Genomic DNA, 21324 nt, shown 5'->3' with positions numbered 1-21324 from the left:
CCATTATGGTGCCCTCCTGCCCACCCACCTACCCAAAAGCCACAGGTGGCATGGTACTCACCCCACTGCAGAGGTGCCAGCTGCAGGTGTTCCAGGACGAGCTGGTTCAGGAGGCCTTCCACACTCGCCTCACCGCTGCGCTTCAGAGATGGGTAAGCCTCAGTCAAGGGAAACTTGGCTACTACTGCTGAGCCTTAGGTGTGGAGGAGGGAGAGAAAATTTCTAGACAGATACACCCCTAGATGAGAACAGGCTTGTGTAGATAGGTCACCCCTTTGCTCAAGTGGTAGCCCACTAGACGGTGAAGGCATCAACCTGAGAATGGGGAAACCAGGACACAGAAGCCCAGCAGGTGTCCCTTTTTTCATCTCTAAGTCCATTCAAGTGGCTGTTCTAGAAGGAAGGAAGAGCTCCTTGGATGAACTTATGCCAACAATGGTTCTTGCTGGGGAAAATAAGGCAAAATTTGAGGTTATTTTTCCTTACTAAGACATGCAGACTAAGGTTGAGTGTTCAGGACGAGTGTGCATTTTTCAACATTGTGCTGGGTTCATGCTGGTTTCGTATTTGCTGTGTTATACATCTCGATGTAATTACATATATTATTGTGAGCAGGCTCTCTCAAGTGAGTTCATAATCGAGGAAGTCATAAAGTCTCTCAGCAAGCATCGGTGGATGTGGATGAAGAGATCTCGGCTTAGAAATGCAGACAGTAGGTAAATATGGAGAGCTGAGCTGCCCTGGGGCCCCAATGCAGCTCACAGCAGGCCTGCCAGCCTCTTACCTCTCCTCTCCCACAAAACCAAAATCACTGTACACAGCAAAAAGCACTTGCTGATAGCTGGAAACAGAGGGATAGCCCACTTCCTATTTCCTTTAGGCAGGTCCATTCTGTTTAACAAACACACCCCTTGTCCCAAGTGAGACAGGCAGGCCGTGGTGGCAGGGAGGCACTGGGGAAAGAGGTGCCAGGAAAGGATTTGACATTGAGCCCACCTGGTGAAGATGAAAATTTAGAAAACCTGCTGCTCATGTATGCCACGCCTGAGGACAGCGGTGTAGGGACATCTTGTAAGCAGGGAATCAAAGGGGCCGCGGGGGGTGTGAGTGAAAGGGGCAGAGCCAATAAGGGAAGAAGGCTCATGTTCCTAAGTCTCAGCCCACCAGGCACTTAGGGAAAGCTACACAGACAGGTTTCTCGAAAAGTGTGGCTGGTCACAGCAAGGCATTGCTCAGCATTGGCTGAGATGGTGCCAAACCGGCCCCCATGATGCCTAGGGAGTCTTGCCTACACCTAAGCCTGACCAGTCTTGAGATTTCTTGAGCTCCCAGGTACCACAGACACTGACTCTTCCTATATGGGTCCCTCTCCTTCCTTCCTCATTTGGTCCATCCTTTGCCTTATCTTTGATCCCATTTCCTCTAGGAAATGTTCCCAAGCCATCCCTGTTCAGAAGGTTCTCCTGTGTCCTCTTTCAACACAAATTATATATGGTGGCTTCATCACCACTTGTGAGTCCCCCAGGAGGCCCCACGACCATGCCAGGCTCCAACACCTGTTCCATCAACAGTGTCTGACAGTGAATGAAAGCCTGGGGCCCAGCTCCCCAGGTAAGCACCACGGGGCAATGCTTCAATCTGGGCAAAGCCCAGACCCCTCTTCTGAGATCAGTCGGGCTTTGAGTCTTTAAATTCTTATGAACCTTGGACAACCGATAAAAAAAATAAAAATAAAAATAAAAATAAACACCCTGAGGTGGCCTCATCATCTGTAGCATGATGACGAGAACACTTCCTGATTCACAGGGTCCCAAGGAGGACAGGGATGCACTAGGAAATGTTCCTGCTGTCAGTAGGGTCCTGTTTCCCTCCCTCTGGGGAGTCCCTTCCCTGCCTCGCTTCAGTGAGGGAGCCAGTGCTTTGTGTCTCTCCCTCCTTAGGGATGCCCCTCTTCCAGCACCACCTAGTGAAGGTTAATTCCATACACAATTCTTTCTTAAGAAGAGCCCCTCCACATGCTGTCTCTCCATCTCATTACCATCCCCAGCGCAGGTTTGCTCAAGTGCTGTTGTTGGTGGTAGAGCACTCTGCAATGCGCTTCTAATCCTCTTGCTTGGTCCTGGGAAGGAGGATTTGCATAGTTCAACAAGGAGAGATGGGGAGGGCCATTAGGGATACTGAAGTAAGACCCAAGTCTTGGGGGGTCACAGGTTCGCAAGAGAGAGAGAGGTGGTCTTGCAAACAGAAAGCACTGACCTCCAGCAATCCCAGTACTAGCCACATGTTGACCTCACTGAGCCAAAGCCAAGATGTAAACAAGATGTATGCCACCGGCAGGGTGGCTTACAGTGCCAAAAGATGGAAATGTCCCCAGTGTGCACTCTCAGATGACTGAATAAAAAGAACGCATCCCGTCCACACTATCAAATGCCTCTCGGCCTTCAAAGAAAGGAAGCCTGACATACTACATGCCTGACCCTCAAAGACAATCGAAGACAAGGCAGGCACAAAAAGGACAAACAGGGTACCTCGTGGAGGACAGACATGTGAGCACAGGTGTATACATAGCACAGACGGAAGCAAAGCCAGGCTGCAGGAGATAGGGTTAAGGGAGAGGGAGCTGAGGTTCTTGGTCTAGTTCCAGTTCGAGAATGTGAGAAGCTCCCGAGATGCTTGTGGGGGAGGTTGCAGAGCTGAGCTGTAGGCTTCACCGTGGTTAAGATGGTAAATGAAAGATAAATAAGAACATGCTGACGGAAGGAAGGGACTCTGCAATTAAGGAAAGGATCTGGGGAAGATGAGGGGCTGAAGCCAGGTGCAGAGACTGGGAACTTGCCCAGCGGAAGGGACATCTGAGCCAAGTCTCTGGAAGGAAGAACTGGAGGGAGATTAAGAGAGGGAGGGGCCCAGGAGCAGAGAGGCAGGAGCCCAAAAAGCTACAGAAGAGAGAACTTCCCACTAGACAGCAGAAACTGATGCTCCTCTTCTGGGTGGGGGAGGGGTTCATAGAGCATTTGGGAAGCTGTGATGCTGGTCACTGCTGGCTCCAAGGACACCAAGGTCACTGTGCATACAACTCAATGGCTCTGAGGGGGCATTGCTCTTCCTGGGAGTGGTCCATTAATTTTTCCCTCGCCACCACAAACTATCCCAACCAACAGCTTAGCTAAGGGTGACATCATTGTACGGCCTCCAGCAGTCACCCATGTGGTTTTTCTCAGCCACAGAATGTGACTGTAGGAGCCAGAAGCATCCCTGTGACCACTTATTTCCAAATCAGGCACAGTGGTAAACCCCTGACTGTAATCTCAGCACTTGGGAATCTGGGGCAGGAGGATCAAGAATTCTTCTAGGCCTACCTGGGCTATAGAGTGAGGCCCTGTCTCAAAAAAGCGAAACCAACCAAAAAAAAAAGTAAACAAAGTGTAAAATAAATGAAGAGTTCCCCCTTTTCTTACCTCTTGACCAAATCCCTGCTGCTGCTTGTGCTAGATTCACTCTAAACAAAGATAAAAATTAATGGTATGTGCATGGAGCTGGCAGAAAGAGCACAGTTACAGGTTTTTGGTTTGGGCTTTGTGGTTTGTGGTACGGAGTCCAGGAGGAAGAAGGACTGGCAGCCTCTGCATTGGGGCCCAGTGAGCATCCATGCGGACTGGCGTTGGTGGCAGCTATAATAAGGGTGTTACCCATTCCTTCTAATCGGGTGAATGAGGTGCTTATACTTGAAGCACCAGAGCCCAGGGAGTTCGGCAATTCGGTTCTAGGCTGCTTAGTGATGGCACAGTACCCACAGTGAGCTCCATCCTGCTCCATCACCTGAGCTGTTGCCATACAACGTCTGCAGAAAGGGAGATAATTAGCTTGTGAGCACAGGTGTGTGCACTGGCCAATACCCACGATGAAAGGTGTGCTTTCTGCCCCAGGCAAAGCACAGGTAAGTGTCTCGTGTTCTCACTAGAAATGGGGTGATAGAAAGTTGTAGCTGGAGTGAAGTTTCCCAAGATGTGTGTGTGTGTGTGTGCGTGTGCGTGTGTGCATGTGCGTGAAAGTTTACATAGGGGAGCAGATTAAAGAGGCCTGTGTGGAAGGAGGGGCAGGGACAAGGCAAGCGGGTAAACCAATTACTTTCTAGAAGTCTCTAACCATGTGCGAGTAGACTATATTAAGAATGAAAACTGGTGTGTGGACAAAGCTTGGTCCCACAGTGCCCAGTCTGAAAGGCGGGAGCCTTGAGTACAAATCTCCCACACATTTGGGTTAAAAAAATAACACTCATAAAAAAAAAAAAAAAACAAAAAAAACACTCATTTTTGTGTTTGTTGCTTTCTGCTTTCCTTCACCATTCAGCCCAAGATTTATATTCACTTACATAAGATTCAAAGTTCATAAGGTGGGTTACTACTCGTTTATCAAACACTTGCAGCGGGGTCTCAAGGTGGGCGGCAGCAGAGGAGAGGAGAGGAGCAAGGGAGGTCACGGGAACCTGCAAGGTTGCCAGGTGGCACTGGGCTCTGAGAGCCATTCTACCCGTTTCTGAATTCATTAGCCTTCAGATGTGACCCAAGAAGGGTACAGTTGGGCTACTAAAGCTGACTCCCTGTGTGCACAGCCTTTCCCTTGCAGCCCTAAAAGGCACAAAAGCTGTCTGGTACCTGAGCCTCAACCCATGAGTGGCCAAGCTGTTCAGCCAAGGTCCATGCCTATGACATAACACTGCAGTGCAGATGGTAAAAGCTAATTCTTAATATGCACATCTTGGCACGAGGGGTGAGAGATAAATAAATCATGATGGCAACAGAAATCACTATCGCTTTCTTGTAGAGGAATTTTCAAAACGCCTCCTGTAGGAGGGGCGTTCTGGTAAGGATCTGCCATACACACATACTCTCTAACACTGTGTTCAAAGTCAGACTTCAGAATGTGCTAGCTTTGAACAGGGACTGTTATTTCCATTTCAATGCTTTTAATACGTGTGTATTGTATATGCTGATCATTCGGTCAGATTTACCCTCACTGGTATTTTGTTTTGTGCTCTTTTTTTTTTTTTTTTTTTTTTTTTTTTTTAAGAAATGGCCCTACTCTGCAGCCTAATCTAACTCTGGAGCCCAGGCTGCCCTTAAAGTCATGGTGATCCTCCTGCTTCAGCCTTCCAAGGGCTGAGATTTCAGTGGGAGTCTCTATGTACTGCGTCAATCACCACCCCTGCAAGGTCCCCAGGCCTGTGGAGGAAACAAGAAAGGCCTTGGCACAAGTAGGGTGATTCCATGGCTTTCAGTCTGCGCACTGCTTCACGCACCCCTCATCAGACAGTGTGACCTCTTCACTGTACACCTGGAACCCAGGGATCAAAGCTTCCGCTAGACTGGGAGGACACTGCTGCCCACGGGCTGGGTATAATCAGGGCCTGTGCCTGCGAACAGCTGAGAGCATCGTGACCTGTCCCAGCCTCCAGGCCACGGTGCCGCCCAGCAGAGAGCTCTCCGTGGTGCTGAAGCGTGCGTGACTTGCTGTCACAGGCAATCCCCATGCTGGGAGTGGCTTTCCTGTAAACCTTTCAGACAAGGAGTGAGTTTCATGAGCCAGGTGGCCCACACTTCGAGGCCATTCGGATTCCAGTCAACACCTCCCAAAGGGCTCCCTGGGAGCTGGGCGCCCCACCACTCAGACCAATTTGCTTGCAATGAGGTTCACAGTCTTCTATTTCTCAAGATCCTTCTATGGCCATTCATCCTTCTTGGTCCAAAAAGCCTAATTCCCTGTAACCCATCACAACATATAAGTCTCTCATGACTTGTTTTTTTCCTCCTCCCACTCAACACTCATGACTTCCCGTGTATGTGCATATGTGTGTGCTCATGTGTGCCAAACAATTTGCTGCTCATTCTTCCACTTCATCCATCTGGTAGCATCCACCCATCTTCTAGAGGGAATAAGAAATGAAGTAAGGAAAGAGTCTGTAGAAATACAAATATCAATCAACTAATTAAATAATAAATAATAATGAATGAGTAATGTTACTGGTTGACAATAACCTTGGCTCCTTAAAACTAGGAAGATGCCACTTGGTCTTTTCATGCCCAGCTCAAGTGACAAGTGTGAACCAGTCACTCAGGCGACAAGTATAAACAAGTCTTTTAGGTGACAGGTGTGAACCAGTCAGAGAAGTGAGCACACTCCAGTGCAAATTCACCACAGTGTGACAGGTTCAAGGAGGATTTTATATTGGGCAAGATGGTTATAGTTACTATGTTGGGACAGCCAGAGGAGGAAGGGTTGGTTTTCTGGGGTGTGGTAGACCCAAGAAGTTGTCCCAGATCCCATGCCTCTGGAAGAATGGGTGAGGTGCTCACCAGAAAGTGCTTCAGGCAGAGGTGAGCGAGAGCTAGGTCAGGAAGCAACAACTGATTTGGCACACATGAATGGGTACTGTCCTCCCCTTGTCTCCAGCCACCATGACTCAGCAGATGGGCTCCATCTCATGTCATGTACCAGCTCTGGGGTAAAGGGGCACAGGTGCAAGGGTGCAGCCAAGCCCTGCTAGAGCTCAAGAAAACTAGCAAGTTATCATGGGTAGAAATTAAACAGTGAAGAAACTCCTGTAAGTGATTAGCAAGCCTCTTGCCTGACTTTCTCATTTACAGCACTAACCTTTTAAAATTCAAGTCCATTTTCCTCATCTAGGTAAGTGCACTGGCATCTCCTCAAAGCTGCTCATGCCAGAGACTGGATTGGACATAGCACACCCACAGTGGACATGCTGTCCAGGGAAAGGTCCAAAGAGGTCTGCAACTGGTTCATTACAGCAAGTCCTCTTTGGTTAGGGATATTCTAGAGCTCCATGAAGAGAGGATGGAGGGCAGGTAGGTTCTCATGATCAGTTTGTTCAAGGAATGTGACTATCTCCACAGTTCCTCTGGGTAGTATAGTTAGTGAGAAGGTTATAGCCAAAAGGGAGGCCTGGACCTGACGCCTAGAAGGTAGTCCTCATGTCAGCCCAAATCCCAACTGGCCATGCACTAGCTGGGTGACCTCTGAGTAGGTGAAATAACCTCATGGACCTTGTTTTTCTCAGCAGTGGCCCAAGGCAGAAAACATCATTGGAAAGCTATTGCAGACATCTCTAGGACTTCTGGCTAAGGTAAAAATACAGTATTTGTTCTTATCACTTTAGTATCTGACATGTCCTCTATCTGAGAACTGAGTGGATTTTTAGAGTTACACATTAATTTGGTATCACAGCACTCCCAAGAATGGCACAGCCCTTTGTGTGTCTGTGGAACCTAAATAAATTAAGCAATCTATGTAAATAAATTTGACCAAAGACTGTACATGTTTAACACACACCCAGTCACACAAACACAGTGCCCACACAGAGGCTTTTCATGATCCCATGGAATGTCTTTTCATACACTCTCTAGTTGGTCAAGCACAAAATCTACATTGTCCATGTGTTGACCCCAATTCTCTTTTGAGCAAGTCTAAGGTACATGCAGATACCATGTTAGGACTGGTAGGGGCCAGCAATCCAACCTGTATCCGTGCCACCTCATTCAGCTTCCCATCACAGGTCAAAAACAGCAGGAGAGCCCCAACTAAATATCCAGCCAGGCTTCTCTCCAGCTGCCAAGCCTCCGTGCTCTGCTGTGCAAGATGAAAGACCCCTGAACCGAGTTATCACAAACAGCTCTCAGGGCTGAACTCCCTGGAGGCAGATACCAAATGATTCCCTGCATTTCACTTATGATGATCAAGGAATCAACTGCACCGATGACAGGAGCTGTTTGTATTAGAATTCATTTAGATAAAGCTATTTCTCCAAGCATGACTGACTATTAGAAAAAAAAAAATGTAGTGTACTGGGTCTTAAAAGAGTCTTGTTTAAAGAGGTTTAGGTTTTTCTTTTCTTTTTTTTTTTTCTTCAGGAGATGAGAAGAGTTCCACTGAGAAGCATCCTGGAGAACTCAATTAGAAAGACTGAAGAAGAGCCTGAGCTGCTCAGTGGAGCAGCTTCTTCCCCAACCTCAGTACCCTATGGAAAGAAGCAGCCCAAGAGGGTAGGATAAAGCCCAGTACCGATTTAGGTGGGTTGTTCTGCCTGAGATCAATCAAGCTGGGGCTCTGTGCCTAAAATCCTTGCAGGGCTGCGAAACCCCCATGGAAAGCTGGTGACCCTGCCAGCTTGCATAGGGTGTCTACTGTCTGCCAGACCAGCAGGGATACTCCCAGTGGCATGCGGGTGAGGCACCAGCTGCCCTCAATCACCATCCTCAGAAGAGTATTCCCTAAGAGGCAAGAGCCCACACCTGAGAAAAGTTCCCTGATAGGAGACTTTCAGCAAACACAAAGCAGTGGGGACGAGGGATGGCGGCATTTGTGCTCCAGGTTTGTCCCCTGCCTGCTTCAGACATAGATGGTCTCTGCAGACTGGCTCTGAAAAAGGCTGGTTTCAGTTCAGACTAACCTTGCTGCCTATAAATCACTTTGTCTGGCCATCATGGCATCTGGAGTAGGGCAGTGAAGGGGCAACTTTTCTGCTGGCTGCATCACTGAAGCAAAAGCTCTGCCACAGAGTTTCACAGTTTTTCTGCCTATGTGCTGGATATCACAATCTGTACTGGGGTCCGGGTCTGACACTGCCCCTCACATCGTCCCTAGTACTTAGCACAATCTCTGTCATATGCAAAGCATGATGGTTAAATCCAAAGCATGACCACACTGATAGCCACAGAGACTACACATAAGGATGGTGAGAAGACATGCACATTAGTGCTTTCTTTTCCTGGCAGACACTGAATAAGCCACACTCTCCTGCTGTGCTGCTTTGGGGCATTCCTCACCGCTGGCCCTCTGATAAACTTCCACCCAATGCTGACAGTCTCCTCAAGTGTCTAGCATACTGTGTGGTTGCTCTGCAGGGACTACTGAGGAAACTCACACACGGATGCACTCAGTGTCCTTCCACCCATTCAGCTGAACTCTGATCACATGCCCATGTAGGCACAGGCATTTTATCCAACTTCCCCCTTTCACAGCACAGTCCACAAAAAGAGTCAGTCCTTCACTCCTTCCACAGGGTATCTCTACATTTTGCTAGGCTGTACAACTCCATTTTGGCGCCCAGATAACTGCATCCACATTCCCCACTATCAGTCAGAGGACGGCTCAAGCCCTGCACTGATAGGCAGACCTATCACTAGTGTGAACATCAACCCTCAAAAGAAACATGAGATCCAAAGTCAGGAACACCACTGGCCCCAACAAGACCTTTACCCGCTCGGAATCAATACTTCATTAAGTAGGACCTCCGAAGTGTGAAGAGGCTAGGAAAATGCCAGCCTGATGGTCCATATCCTGCCATGGCATTTGGAGCTGTCTGTAGTTGAAGTTCAGGACTTATTAAGCCCCTCTTAGCTCCCGGTGGGTGATCAGAAGCCCTGGTCTGGATCAGAGTGTGCCCTGGGCCTAGGGGGAGGACACTGAAAAAGGATAGGATTCTCCAGCGGATGTCCAGCTTGCTGCTGATCTCCATGCCTCGTGCTTCTTGCCTCTCTTCTTCCAACTGCTTCAGATTTGCAAACTGTCCCTTCTCTCCAGGGGATTCTGGGACACTTTCAAAGTTGAACTTGTCCACTTGAATAGCCATTCTGAGAGGAGAGAGAAAACAGTGGAGAATTAATCAGTAGGGCAATTTCTTCCTGGAGCTGTTGGACAGTCAGCACGTGCCAGCGTGAGGCAGCCTGATGAACCATTATCGCTAGTAATTCCTAACAGATTCATTCCCAGAAAATGAAATAATGACTCCCAAGGTGGCCCTGACTGCAGAGCTGGCTCAACACACAGTTCCAAAAGAGCTACAGCCATAGATTTAGACCTCTGAGAAGTCTTGCATCACCCCAGGTGAAGGTTTCCATTCCACAATGGGGTGTGGCATATAGGACCCAACAAGCTATTTATACAGTACTCTGGATCGTGACTGTAGCTCCTTTCTGGACATCTATAGAGCATGCTGGACCTGGGGGACCTGCACTCTAAACTCTGCCTGCCATGACTCTATAGTGCAGAAAAATGGGCTTAGGAGCCAACTCCCATATCCTGCTCACAGTTGCTACAGCCCCCATCTTCCCACTGTAGCTTCCCAGCCACAGACATGGGCTGCCCCCTTCAGCTCTCTGATCAAAGCCACCTGCCCTCAACACAATACTCTCCTTGCTTGCTGGGCCCTTTGACCTCCTAAGCATTTCTGGGGTGCAGAAGGCTCTCTGCCTTAGTTTTTAGCTCTGGAATGTACTAAGCCGTGGCACGGCTGAGCCCTTCTCACTCCTGAATCAGGAGCTGGAAAGTCCCTCCCCAGCTCATCGCAGCCATTCTCTGCTCTCTCCTGCAGTGTTCAGTTTATTTCTGGCAGGGCATTTATCACAAGCGTAAAGATTTAGCTCTGAGTTAGTTAATTGTCTCTCAGTTCTACTAGACTTTAGCTTCATAGGGGAAGAGATGCACTTGGTCTTGGTGGCCAAGCTCCCCAGCTATAGCAGGATACAACAGGGACTCAGTAAATAATCAGCTAGAAGGATGAAAGAGGGGATTAGAAGTCTCCCCTTACACAGTCAGTCTCTCTTCCTGGCTGTGACCTGACGCTGACCTGTCACCTGTCCCTACCATGGGACAGGACTTGATTATCTGATGTCTAAAACTTCACCTCTTCGTCTGTCTAGGCATACAACAGGCACTCAGTACAGGATGCTAGAAGAGGGGCTTCTATTCATGAGGACTATTCATAAGCCCCAGCTACAAAGCACCTAGGACTCAGAATGAATCAGCTAATGGGTAAAAGTGGATGGTGATATTATTGCTAGACTCTGAGTGGCCAAATTTGTCAGCAAAACCATGATCACTTGTGTGTCTTTTCTAGCTTACACCCAATGGTGTAGTCTCAAGACCTATGCTGACCCCCGAAAGGGCTGCTGAAGACTCAATGAGTCATGGCATTTGGCTCAGTGCTTGACCTGGAAGCCTGGTGGCCCAGGGGCCAGAGGCACCACTGAATAAGCAGTCCACACAGGTAGCAAGAACACCTCCTAAAGTTAAATATACTTCTGTGTTTTATTTCCTAACTACTTAAGTAAGCAATTTAATATAAATTTTGGAAACAGAAAAATCACAAAAAAACGGAAACTAAAAACTAAGAATGTAAGATCCTAAAACTTATACTTTAGCTCCATAATCTCTTCCAAAAGTATTTATACTTTAATGTGATTGAAACTTTTTTCTACACATCTTCGGAAGTCAGAGAACTCTCTCCACACACAGCACATGCACAGGACTATAAGTCATTATTGAATTCTCTGAACAGACAATTCTGTGGCCATATTCACACCATTAAAGATTAGTCCACATAGCCTGGTATGTTTCAGGTCTGAAGTCTCAGCTCTCAAAAGCCTAAGGCACCGTGACTGTGACTGCAAAGCTAGCCTGGGCTACAGAGTAGGTTCAAGGACAGTCCAGGCTATGTAGTCTTTAAAAAAAAAAAAAAAAAAGTGTTGAGTGGGGGTGGAAAGAGTGATGGTGGTGGTAGGGCTCACTGGGTAAAAACATCTAAAAAGGAATTTAAACGCGTTTGCTACATATATATGATGCCCTGAGTTTGAGTCCTTCAGCCCATCGTGGAAGGAAAGAACTGAATCCCAAAAGTGGTCCTCATCCCCACAGAGATTTGAGGTGTGCACATGAACCCATGTACACATCATACAAACACCAAACAAAACAACAGACAAATATGCATATCTTATTGGCACAGCATTTGCCTAGCATGCACAAAGTCTTAGTTTTGGTCCCTAGCATCATTTCTTTTAAGTTTGCAAAATATGGTAAAAGGTAATACTCCTATTTTAAAAACTCACAGGTATTTCCCATTTTTAGAGAAAAGTACTATTGTAAAGGTGTCCTGCCATCTCTCTCTCTCTCTCTCTCTCTCTCTCTCTCTCTCTGTTATTGTCTCCTCTGCACTAAATAACCCAGATAACTCTGAGAAGTGTTCAGCTTAAACCAACTCCTCACACCCGGAAGGCCCAGCTTTCTCTGAGAAGTCCCCTGCCTGTCTGTTGGCCTCCAGCCTTCAGGGGGGTCCCTGCAGGCCCCCTGTAACTAACACAGAGTTCCAGAATGCTACCTTAGACACTGGTAAGCACTTGTCTGAAATTTGCATACATCTACTCTGTATTAAAGGGAAAACATATTCCATGTCTCCCATGGTCTGATGCTACTCTCACAAAGCCCCCTGGGAAGTGAGAGGACAGGAAGTGGGAATATCTCTGCAAAGAGAAGCACAAGCCCCTCCCTCATATTCCTGCAAGTCTGAGTACAAAGGAAGCAGATTTCCCTTTGGGACAGGGCCACTGGCTTGCAGACAATAGGGTACCACGTGAACAAAGGCAAAGCAACATGGTCACGACCTTGCTCCCCATAGTCTTTGTGGTACAGCAAAGAAAGAAAGAGACAGGGACAGACAGTTCAAGCATATGAAGGGATGCCTCAGATCTGGGGTTGCTTCTCATGGGTGGAGAGCTGTATGGAGGGGAAGAGGGACCTGGATTCACATAGACTCCAGCTCATTTCACATGGAAGCTGGGTCACCAGAGACAGCCGAGTTCACATCCCACACCCAGGATCTGGGAGCACTCGGCTTACATGGTATAATTGGTGCTCGAAAATACTATAGCTGTTATTTTGTAGGGTAATAATAATGTTTTGAAGTGGACTGTGATGATGGCTACACAGCTCTCTGAAGGCATTTGGATGCTATGCACTTCAAGTAGGCTGTGTCAACAGAGCTTTTAAAAAAGATTATGGCTATTATAGGAACTTGTCTAAAGATCAAAATGGGGCACCTAAAGATGTTGTATGGCATAAAATGATGTACAAATGCTAGTGGGCCTGTGTTTCACTGCCCCTCACTGTCCTGCGGCTATAGGCCGCCATTGTTCCACTGAAGTTCACGTCAGGGGTCTTTCCCACCGCACTCCCCCTTCTCCCAGGCAATGCTGTTTTCTTTAACTTGGTAGTAGCAGAACCCAGCACAAAGCTGGTACTGGAAAAAGACAGCTCAAGGGGCAGCTGGCCACACAGTCACAACTACTGTTGACTCCAGACCTACCATGATGGGTGCTGTCCCCCACCAGCACCAGACACCCTCTCTACGTTCCCCAAATCTGCTGTTTCTCCACAGAGGTTTGTAGCTTCTCCAGCCTGCTTGAGTATTCTGCAGACATCGTTACGGAGATTAAACTGTCTACAGGACTCTTGGCAGGTTTCCTGCTATTCCCAGGAAGTCTGAAAATGTCTGGGTCTACTTGAAATTCACTATGCCTTTGGACAGGTCACTGGTCCCCGAGCTTTGTCCTGGTCTACACCAGCCTCCTGCAGAGACATTTCACCTACGTGAGGCCAGGCCAGGGCACATGCAGCTCAGCAGAGGTGTCCCTCCAGCTTCCATATCACTACAGGAAGCTGGTTGTTTGGAAGGCTCTCTGCATTCTACAGCTCAGGGGGCCTGGGGACTTCTTAGCTTCTCACTGAGCCTGGACAGAGTTCAGGCTGTTGGAAAAACATCTCCCAAGGAAGGCCAGAGAACCACCATGTACATGGAGGGATCCAGATAAGTTCCTGCCTCTTCCCTCCATTCCAGGAGACACTCAGAAACCATCTAGATCTGTTTCCATGACAAAAAGGCAGCCTTCCTTTGAACCCCGTGCTGAGGCAAGGAAGGAAGGAAGGAAGGAAGGAAGGAAGGAAGGAAGGAAGGAAGGAAGGAAGGAAGGAAGGAAGGAAGGAAGGAGCTGAATCCATTTAGCTTACACCAGGCAGGGCCAGGACAAACACAACACACCATCCTCTCATTCTAGATCCAGGAGGCTGACGATCCAGAGTAAAAAGACTTGGAGCCCTTCTGGTAGCTCATTCCCTAGGATGGTGCTGAACAGGAAAGGCAGGCATGCTCCATGGAAGGTTCTGAGCTCTAGCTTTAAGAAGAACCTGTGTTTCCCTCATCATGCTAATCAGAAGCCGAAGAATGCAGCTGGTGGGATGGCTCAGCAGGCAAAAGCATTTGCCACCAAGTCTGATCACCTGAGTTCAGTCTTTGGGACCACGTGGTAGAAGGACAGGACCAACTCCTGCAAGCTGTCCCAAAACTCCACATGTATGCATGTCTTAGTATGTGTGTGTCCACATAAACAAATGTACGCAAGTACTTGTCTACATGCAAAATCTAGATGAATGCATATATGCCTACAACATAAATAACTAAATGTAAAAATGAAGCCAAAGGACCAAGATCTCAAATGTTTTTCTGATTTTTGTTTTTTTCCCCCTAGAACAGGTATAGATGCTAAACACACCACACCATATCCTTGGGTCCTGCCATGTACCAACCCCACAGGTAAATGAAACAGAACAAAGGACGGATGCACCAGAAGGGCTCCCACTGCCCGCCCTCCATGGAAATGACAAGCTCCTTAGTGGGGAAGTCCCCTGTGAGTGGAGATGAACCTACTAAGCTTTCCAAGCTGCATCAGTGCTCTTGTACAGAAATCTTTTGGTGCTAAGATAGATGCAAATTCTCCTGCATGCTTCTACTTAAGCACAGCTCCTAACAGAGTGGTAGCGTGGCAGCATGGCACAGGACACCCTGGGCAAGGAAACAGCTGCCAGACACCCAGTGCCTGGGCTGCATGCGCCCCACATTCCTACCCACGCCATGCTCAGTCCCCACTAACCCCTCATTCCCTTCTCACCTCCACCCCACCATCATGGATTATATCCAGTGGAAGAGCAAACCAGGCCCAAGCTGTGTGTGGCCAGGGGAGCAGTAGTATAAGGGGGGATCGAGAGAGCTCTGAAGAACTGGGCATGTCCCTGTGTCCAGAAGGGCAAAGCCTCCCTGTGACACTAGGCTGTTTCCCTACAGCATCTCAGGGACTTACCCATGGTCCACTTGGTCCCTAGCATTGAGCCTACATGCGCACCGGGCATCACAGGTTACCTCTGTCACGACTGCTGTGAGCCGGAGAAATATCCCGATTGTTGTGACTCTTGAATGACACACGTATATCAAAACAGAGATGGCCAGGCTTCACTGAGACCATGTGTTCTCTTAGTGCGGTTGTTGCTCAGTAGCGCTCCTTTTGGAAGGTCTGGCTGTGTCCTGGTACTCCAGCACGTGTTCGCACTGGCACCTGCCCCCAGTGAATCTAAACACCAGCCCAAACCTGCTTCTCTCCAGAACCTCGTCCCTTCCACCCGCCCATGCCCTACCCACCACAGCCAACTGGGATCCCTGGCTCACACTGGCCTGATCATTCTGCTACATCTCAAAGCCTGGTTGGGTGGCAGCTGTGCAACTACCCGTGCTGCATCTTTCCTTTGTGGGCCTGATCCCCATCCACCTCCCTTGGAGGAGAGTGGGGCAGAGCCTGGGCAAAGACCAGTCTGGAGTACTTGCCAAGGCCCATTTTCAACCAAAACATCCCAAGCTTTGAGATTCTCGGAGGGATCTACAAATTGGAAACTGCCTAATTAGCATGTGTACAAGATAGCATCCTCATTACCATCAACAAATAGCATAAATACCAAATATATTTATAGGATTTAGATATGTAGTAAGTCAATACAGATTTAGAAAATAAAATTTTAAGTACATTCCCAGAAAGCCAAAATTCATTTTGAGAAGCATGGTGCAAGGGAAGAATTAGGACGAAAAGACATGCTGAGAGGGGACTCCATTCCTAAAGAGACACACATGCTCTCTCTATGGAGCAGGCACAATTCGCTCTTTTGGTATGTTCGCCACTCATCCCAGAAGAACTTGGCGCAGCCCAGCAGACAGAATAGTATATGCCCGTCACTCTTACTCAGCTCTCTGAGCCCCTGGGTGTCAGGCACTGCCATACTCCAGCTTTAGAAACTAGGGCTCCTGGGTAGCACATAGCTATCGAGGAACCGGTGACTGGATGGGGAAAGCTTCCTGTAGCGATGGCTGTATACTGAGATCACATGAATGGCAGGTAAGAGAGGAAGGGTGGGAACTGGAGGACACCAGTCCCAGAACAAGCTGAATGGGGGCCTGATCTGGGCAGTGGTGTGCAGGATGGAGCAGCAGCAGCAGTCAGCCTTAGAAGTGAGTACCAAGTCACCATAACTGTGGTCACAGAAGGGTCTAAACAGGACCAGATCTTCCTCCTGGACTTTGAGGGAAGCCGCTGGCTCTGGAACAAACTTATAGTAGAAACAGGAAGCAGTGAGTGGCTGTGGCCTTGATCCTTGATCTGGGAAGAACTGTAGGCATCCCCTCAGGTAGGGATGCAGAGAAGTGAAGTCTGTGTGCTAAGGCCTTGACTTTTACTCCAAAGGCACCTAAGTTGGTGCTGGTGATGATGAAGGTAAGACACTCTAGGGAAGCCCTTGATAGCACTGGGATCACAAAGACATCTGGCCCACTCTCCTGGGTCTAGACTCTGCAGCCCCTGTCTATGTACTCTGGACCTGCACAGCTTCTCTTGACAGCAACTCCTGCCACTTGCACCCTGGCCCTGCCTGTTGGCATTCCCACACTGGCATCAAACCCCAATTCCTGATCCTGATCCCATAGCCCTGCTTCTATCTATTGGGCTCCTACTTCAGCCCCACCTTCACTTGCCTTGCTTTTGCGTAAGAGCATCTGAATGCTTCCTGCTCTCTGGGCTTCCATCTGACTCTCCGTTACAGACACTTTGGGACAGAGCAGGGTCGTGTAGACAACCCTCCCAGACCATTGGTGCTGAAGCGACTGAGCCCCTTCTGTCTGACTGACTTTGTCCTCCTCAGGGGATGAACAGCCGAGCATAGCGATGGCTGGACTTCAACAGAAGCATGCTTTCCTAGCTAGAGAAGCCAGGACCTAAGCTGGATGGAGTCCAGGCAGGCTCCGCCATGCACACATGGGGGAAAAAGGGATTGAGAAAGGCTCTAGTTCTGTGTGTAATTTCACGCAGGTCTCAGACTGCAGCCTGAGAAGGCAGACTCAACCCACAGAGGTGCTGACAACAGAACATGGGATTGCCTCCCAGGCATCACAGATGAGTTTTGGATTTTCCTCTGAGTTATGCAGCAAACAGGCCTCAACCAGCCCAGCAGAGGACAGGAGAGTGAGACTGAGACTGAGACCTATGCCCCACATACCCTGGAGGGCTGTGAGGAGATAGCTGGATAATGGAGTCAATCAAGCCTGGACAGACCCCCAGGGTGTTCAAGGGAAGCCAGGGCTGAGCAGGCAGAGCACGGCCCATTCTACTTTTGACTCTTTAGTCTCTGGTGTCTAAAAACATGGCCAAACCTTTGATCTAGTCATCAACTCCCTTGTCTTCTCTTGTAATACTCATCTGTAATAAGGGGTGGCCACCCCTCTGTGGCTGAGAATCCCTCTAGCTCTGTGGCACGCTGGACAACACACAAAGCTACCAAGGAGAAGTCTGCTGGTGGGGATAAACCAATTGCTTCCCTAAACTTCTCTAGCATGCACAGAGAACTGGGAGGTTCTTGGCATGGCGGATGGCTCTCGGCAGGTGTTGGCCAGCACTGCCAGCTGTCATTTCTGGGCTCTCTCAGATACCTCATAGGTATATGAGGAGATGATACTTGGGAAGAGCCATGCTGCTAGAGCCTTGCACGTGTCTGTTCCTCTCCATTCTAACTGCCGCGAAGGGACAGGCCTGAGTAGCGGGGCTGGAGCTGCAGCCAACCTGCAGTTGACGTGGACTGTGAGCAAAAGCAAGCAGAGCTAAATGCATATGAAATGACCCTGCAGACTGTGGTGTAGGTAGGATAGAGGCTTGGTTCAGGATTACATGAGAAGACAAGGGAGTTAATGACTAGATCAAAGGCTTGAAAATGAACTTCTGTTTTGCATTCACTGGGGCACATGGAAAGCAGCCTTCAAGGGAGCTGGCTGTGCCTCTCACACTCCCTTTTTTTCCTAGCTAAGACATTAAAAAGACAAAAGGTACCAGTGGCAAATTAATATGCAAAGGTAAGCTTGACCTTGAAAATACAACACACTGGAACACAAACTCTTGCCCTGCTACCTGCCCGGCTGCCCAGTGGGCATCACAAGAAGCTTCCAGAACATTCTGACTTCTTTATAACCGGAGGCTGTGAGGTTGGCAACTCATTCAACCTTGCCAGGCTGTTTCTGAATATAATGACTGAGAACATTAATACGAAAGTACTTCTGTGTATCAGGTGCCAACTCCATTGGTCTTAAATTTGATCTGATTAAATCTGATCCCTACAACTCCTTAGGAGATAGCACTGACAACTCTACACAGGAGAAAGGGGGAACAGTGTTCAGGTAGAGTTTGACTAGTGTATTCACAAGCAATGTGTACCCTAGGATGGATGACACTCCTTCCACAAGGCCTGGACACACGAGTCAACTGCCTGTTGGGTACATTACACTACAGCCACATGCAGTCTTGCAGGCCACCCAGCCCAGTCCCTTCTTTGAACAAGTTAAACAAACACACACCCCAAAGACGACCGAAGCTCAGGACTGAGCCCAGGGTCTCTTGGTCTAGAAAGTATGTTTTCTCTCCGTGCTGCACAGGAACTCCAGCCTGAGACAGGCCAGACCACAATACTGCATCCATAAAGTCACAGCAGACCCAGGCCAAAGAAAAGAACATGGCTCCCTGTCATTTGTCAGCCCATCATGATAAAACGGAGGCTTAGACTGTCCTTTCTTATCATAGTGTCATTAAGCACTACACGTTCTATGCTGCAGAAGAGGGAGGAAGACATGACTGCCACGGTGAGGGATCAAACCCATATCGCCCTGAAAATATATGACGCTGATGGATTACATTCTGGCAGCTGACGATGGCCTGTCAGAGGAACCACGGTGAAAATAAAGAATAAAAATTGTCCAGAGTTGTTCCACCATGATCCAAATTAGAAAATGCTACTCAAGATGATTTATGCAGGAGGTTTTCCCTTCTTCACAGAGAATCTGTCAAGTGTTGCAGCAGCACTGAAGAGCAACAACACAATTCAAATGGAGGGAGAAAGCCAAGGAGTACAGAAGCATGGTGAGGCCCGTGAGGCTTTCAAATCGGAAGTACAGGCCTTGGAAGGCCTGCTCATGGGGAATGCAGCTCTGAAGACCCCTGGGGTGGCCCAGGAATCATGAGACCGTGGTACAGAGGACCTTTCATAGCATCACACCTCACTCAGCATGGGACAGGCTATCCCAGCCACATGGCTTTGGCCAAGCAGAAGGATTGTGCTATGGTGGATGGCACTGGACCATTGGGTGTTTGAGTGATTTCTCTCTACCATGCCACAAGGACAAGGTGAGGCTAGCCAGGCTGATTCTTGGGATGGAGAGGCTTGTCAGGGAAGTTTCCAAGCCTTCATCAACCTCTTGTCTTTTGTAATGAGAAAGGACGTCAGCTTCTGTTTTACCTCACTGACTAAACGGGACAGCCAGTTACCATAGCTCAGGCTAGGGAAAAACTAGGAGCTGTTTCTTCCTGGAAACTCCTGTACCTCCTCTCCAATATGTAAGAGCTCACTCCTTGGGATCTAGCACAAAGCTACTCCTTCCAGAATTATCTCCCACTTTCTCTGCTTAAGACTGTCTAGTCCCTCAGTTAGCTATCCATCCATGCATGTCACTGGGCACTGGTTCTGTGCTGATGTCTGAGGACAGTTCTTCCTGATCAGTCTGAGTCTGTCCTGTTGTCTGGCTGTCCTGTTGTCCTGTTCCTCAATTCCTCAAGTATACACCCAGGAAGCAGTGTTCTGGGTTGTACCAGGCCCTGTGCCTACCTGGTCCATTTGTTCTGACTCAGGAAAGTCTTAACCAAGATCCCCTGCAATGTTCTAAGAACTGTGGCCTGATAAGAACACAAACATGTAGAACTAAGAATAAGAAAACCATGTGACCATTGTCCTGGGGACTACCCTTCCAAGTGAGAATGTGTCTTTTCTGCAGAAAAGGCTACAGTTTCCCATGAATCTGTGTACCACGTGGCAGAACAAAGCAAAGCAGCCAGGTCCACACCTTGAATTCTGGGTCAGAGTAGCAGTGGCCTCATAGAGACAATGGGGCCAGACCCCAAATACAATGCACCATTCACCTGCAGTGGCGGTGTGACATTTCTTCGTGGCTTGGCCCAGATGGCCCACAGCATGGTCTGGTCTTCCCTCCCTAGGATCAAAGCTGATTTCATTGAAAGCATGGGCTCTGGTGTTTCTCCTTACTGGTCAGTTTCTTCACCACTGATCCCTTGCTTTGCCTTCTCTTCTGCAACAGGTCTTGGGGATCAGATTATACAACCCTGAGACCTAAGTAGTGTCCACAATTGGTTTGGGACTGATAAAGAATCCATTTCTACCTCCTTCTGTCCTGTGAGCCTGCATAACCCACCTGAACTCTCACTGTTCATACCTTGGTAACAGCGACAGCATATGGGAATGCCGTGCATGGAGAAAGATGAGGGGTGGAGGAGAGAAGACATTTGCCTCTGCCTAGTCATTGTTAAGAATTGCCATTACTGTTTTTGTAAAAGTACCCGATTTTATTGTAATGGCGTTCTACCTACATTTCTCCAACCTTAGCAGACAGTAAATTCTAGAAGCCTAAATGAGAAGTTATACTGAGCAGAAATCACTTCCAAAAACCACCCCGAACCAAAATGGATTAAGCTGTGTCATTGCCTCCAATGATTCATTCAATAAGGTGCATGCATACCAACAGCCATTTTTTTTAGGTAAATGGGACTGAATCCCTTGCCTTCAAGTTCAGTGAGGATGAGGGGAGAAAGAAAAGAAGGGAGGGGGAGGAGTAAGGGAGATCAGAGGAAAGGGGGGCAGGGGAAGCAAGCAATTGCAGGATGGTGGGAGCTGGACAGATGAGAAAGCTGCTTACAGGAGTATCTATCAGTGAACAATGGTGGCAATCACGAGAAATAGTCCATGCCAGCTCACGCCACTTTTCACAGACAATGGCAAACCTAGACTCCCTGATGCCACTCTCGGGCCTCTCTTGGACCTCGTACTGCTGACTGGCCTCCAGTTCTCTGAGTAGTACTCATAGCCTGAAGTCCTCCACTTAGCAATCAGCCCCTGTCTGAGTCATCATTTTAACATGCTAAGCAATTCTCTTCAATTCTTCCACCCACAGGAAGCTGCCTTCCTTCAGCTGAGTAAGTCCAAGGCAAGACAAATGGTCAGGCCCATCCTGTACATCAGAGAAGGGACCCTTCTTTTGCTGGGAACAGACACTCTGGG

At 48.4% G+C, this 21324-nt stretch overlaps 1 protein-coding gene across 2 annotated transcripts in view; it reads right to left on the bottom strand.

Moving 5' to 3' along the window:
* Positions 1–21324, bottom strand: part of Trappc9 (trafficking protein particle complex subunit 9) — a 448636-nt gene that overhangs the window by 94176 nt on the left and 333136 nt on the right. For both annotated transcript variants that reach the window (XM_055626329.1, XM_055626330.1), the window contains 2 exons: positions 9494–9647; positions 62–152 (listed from right to left, as the gene is read on the bottom strand). In XM_055626329.1, the coding sequence (XP_055482304.1) occupies positions 62–152; positions 9494–9647 (245 nt within the window). The remainder of the gene's footprint in view (positions 1–61; positions 153–9493; positions 9648–21324) is intronic.

Source organism: Psammomys obesus, unplaced genomic scaffold (assembly GCF_907164565.1).
Source record: "Psammomys obesus unplaced genomic scaffold, mPsaObe1.curated_primary_1811, whole genome shotgun sequence".
NCBI lineage: Eukaryota > Metazoa > Chordata > Mammalia > Rodentia > Muridae > Psammomys > Psammomys obesus.
This window is presented reverse-complemented; position numbering and strand designations above follow the sequence as displayed.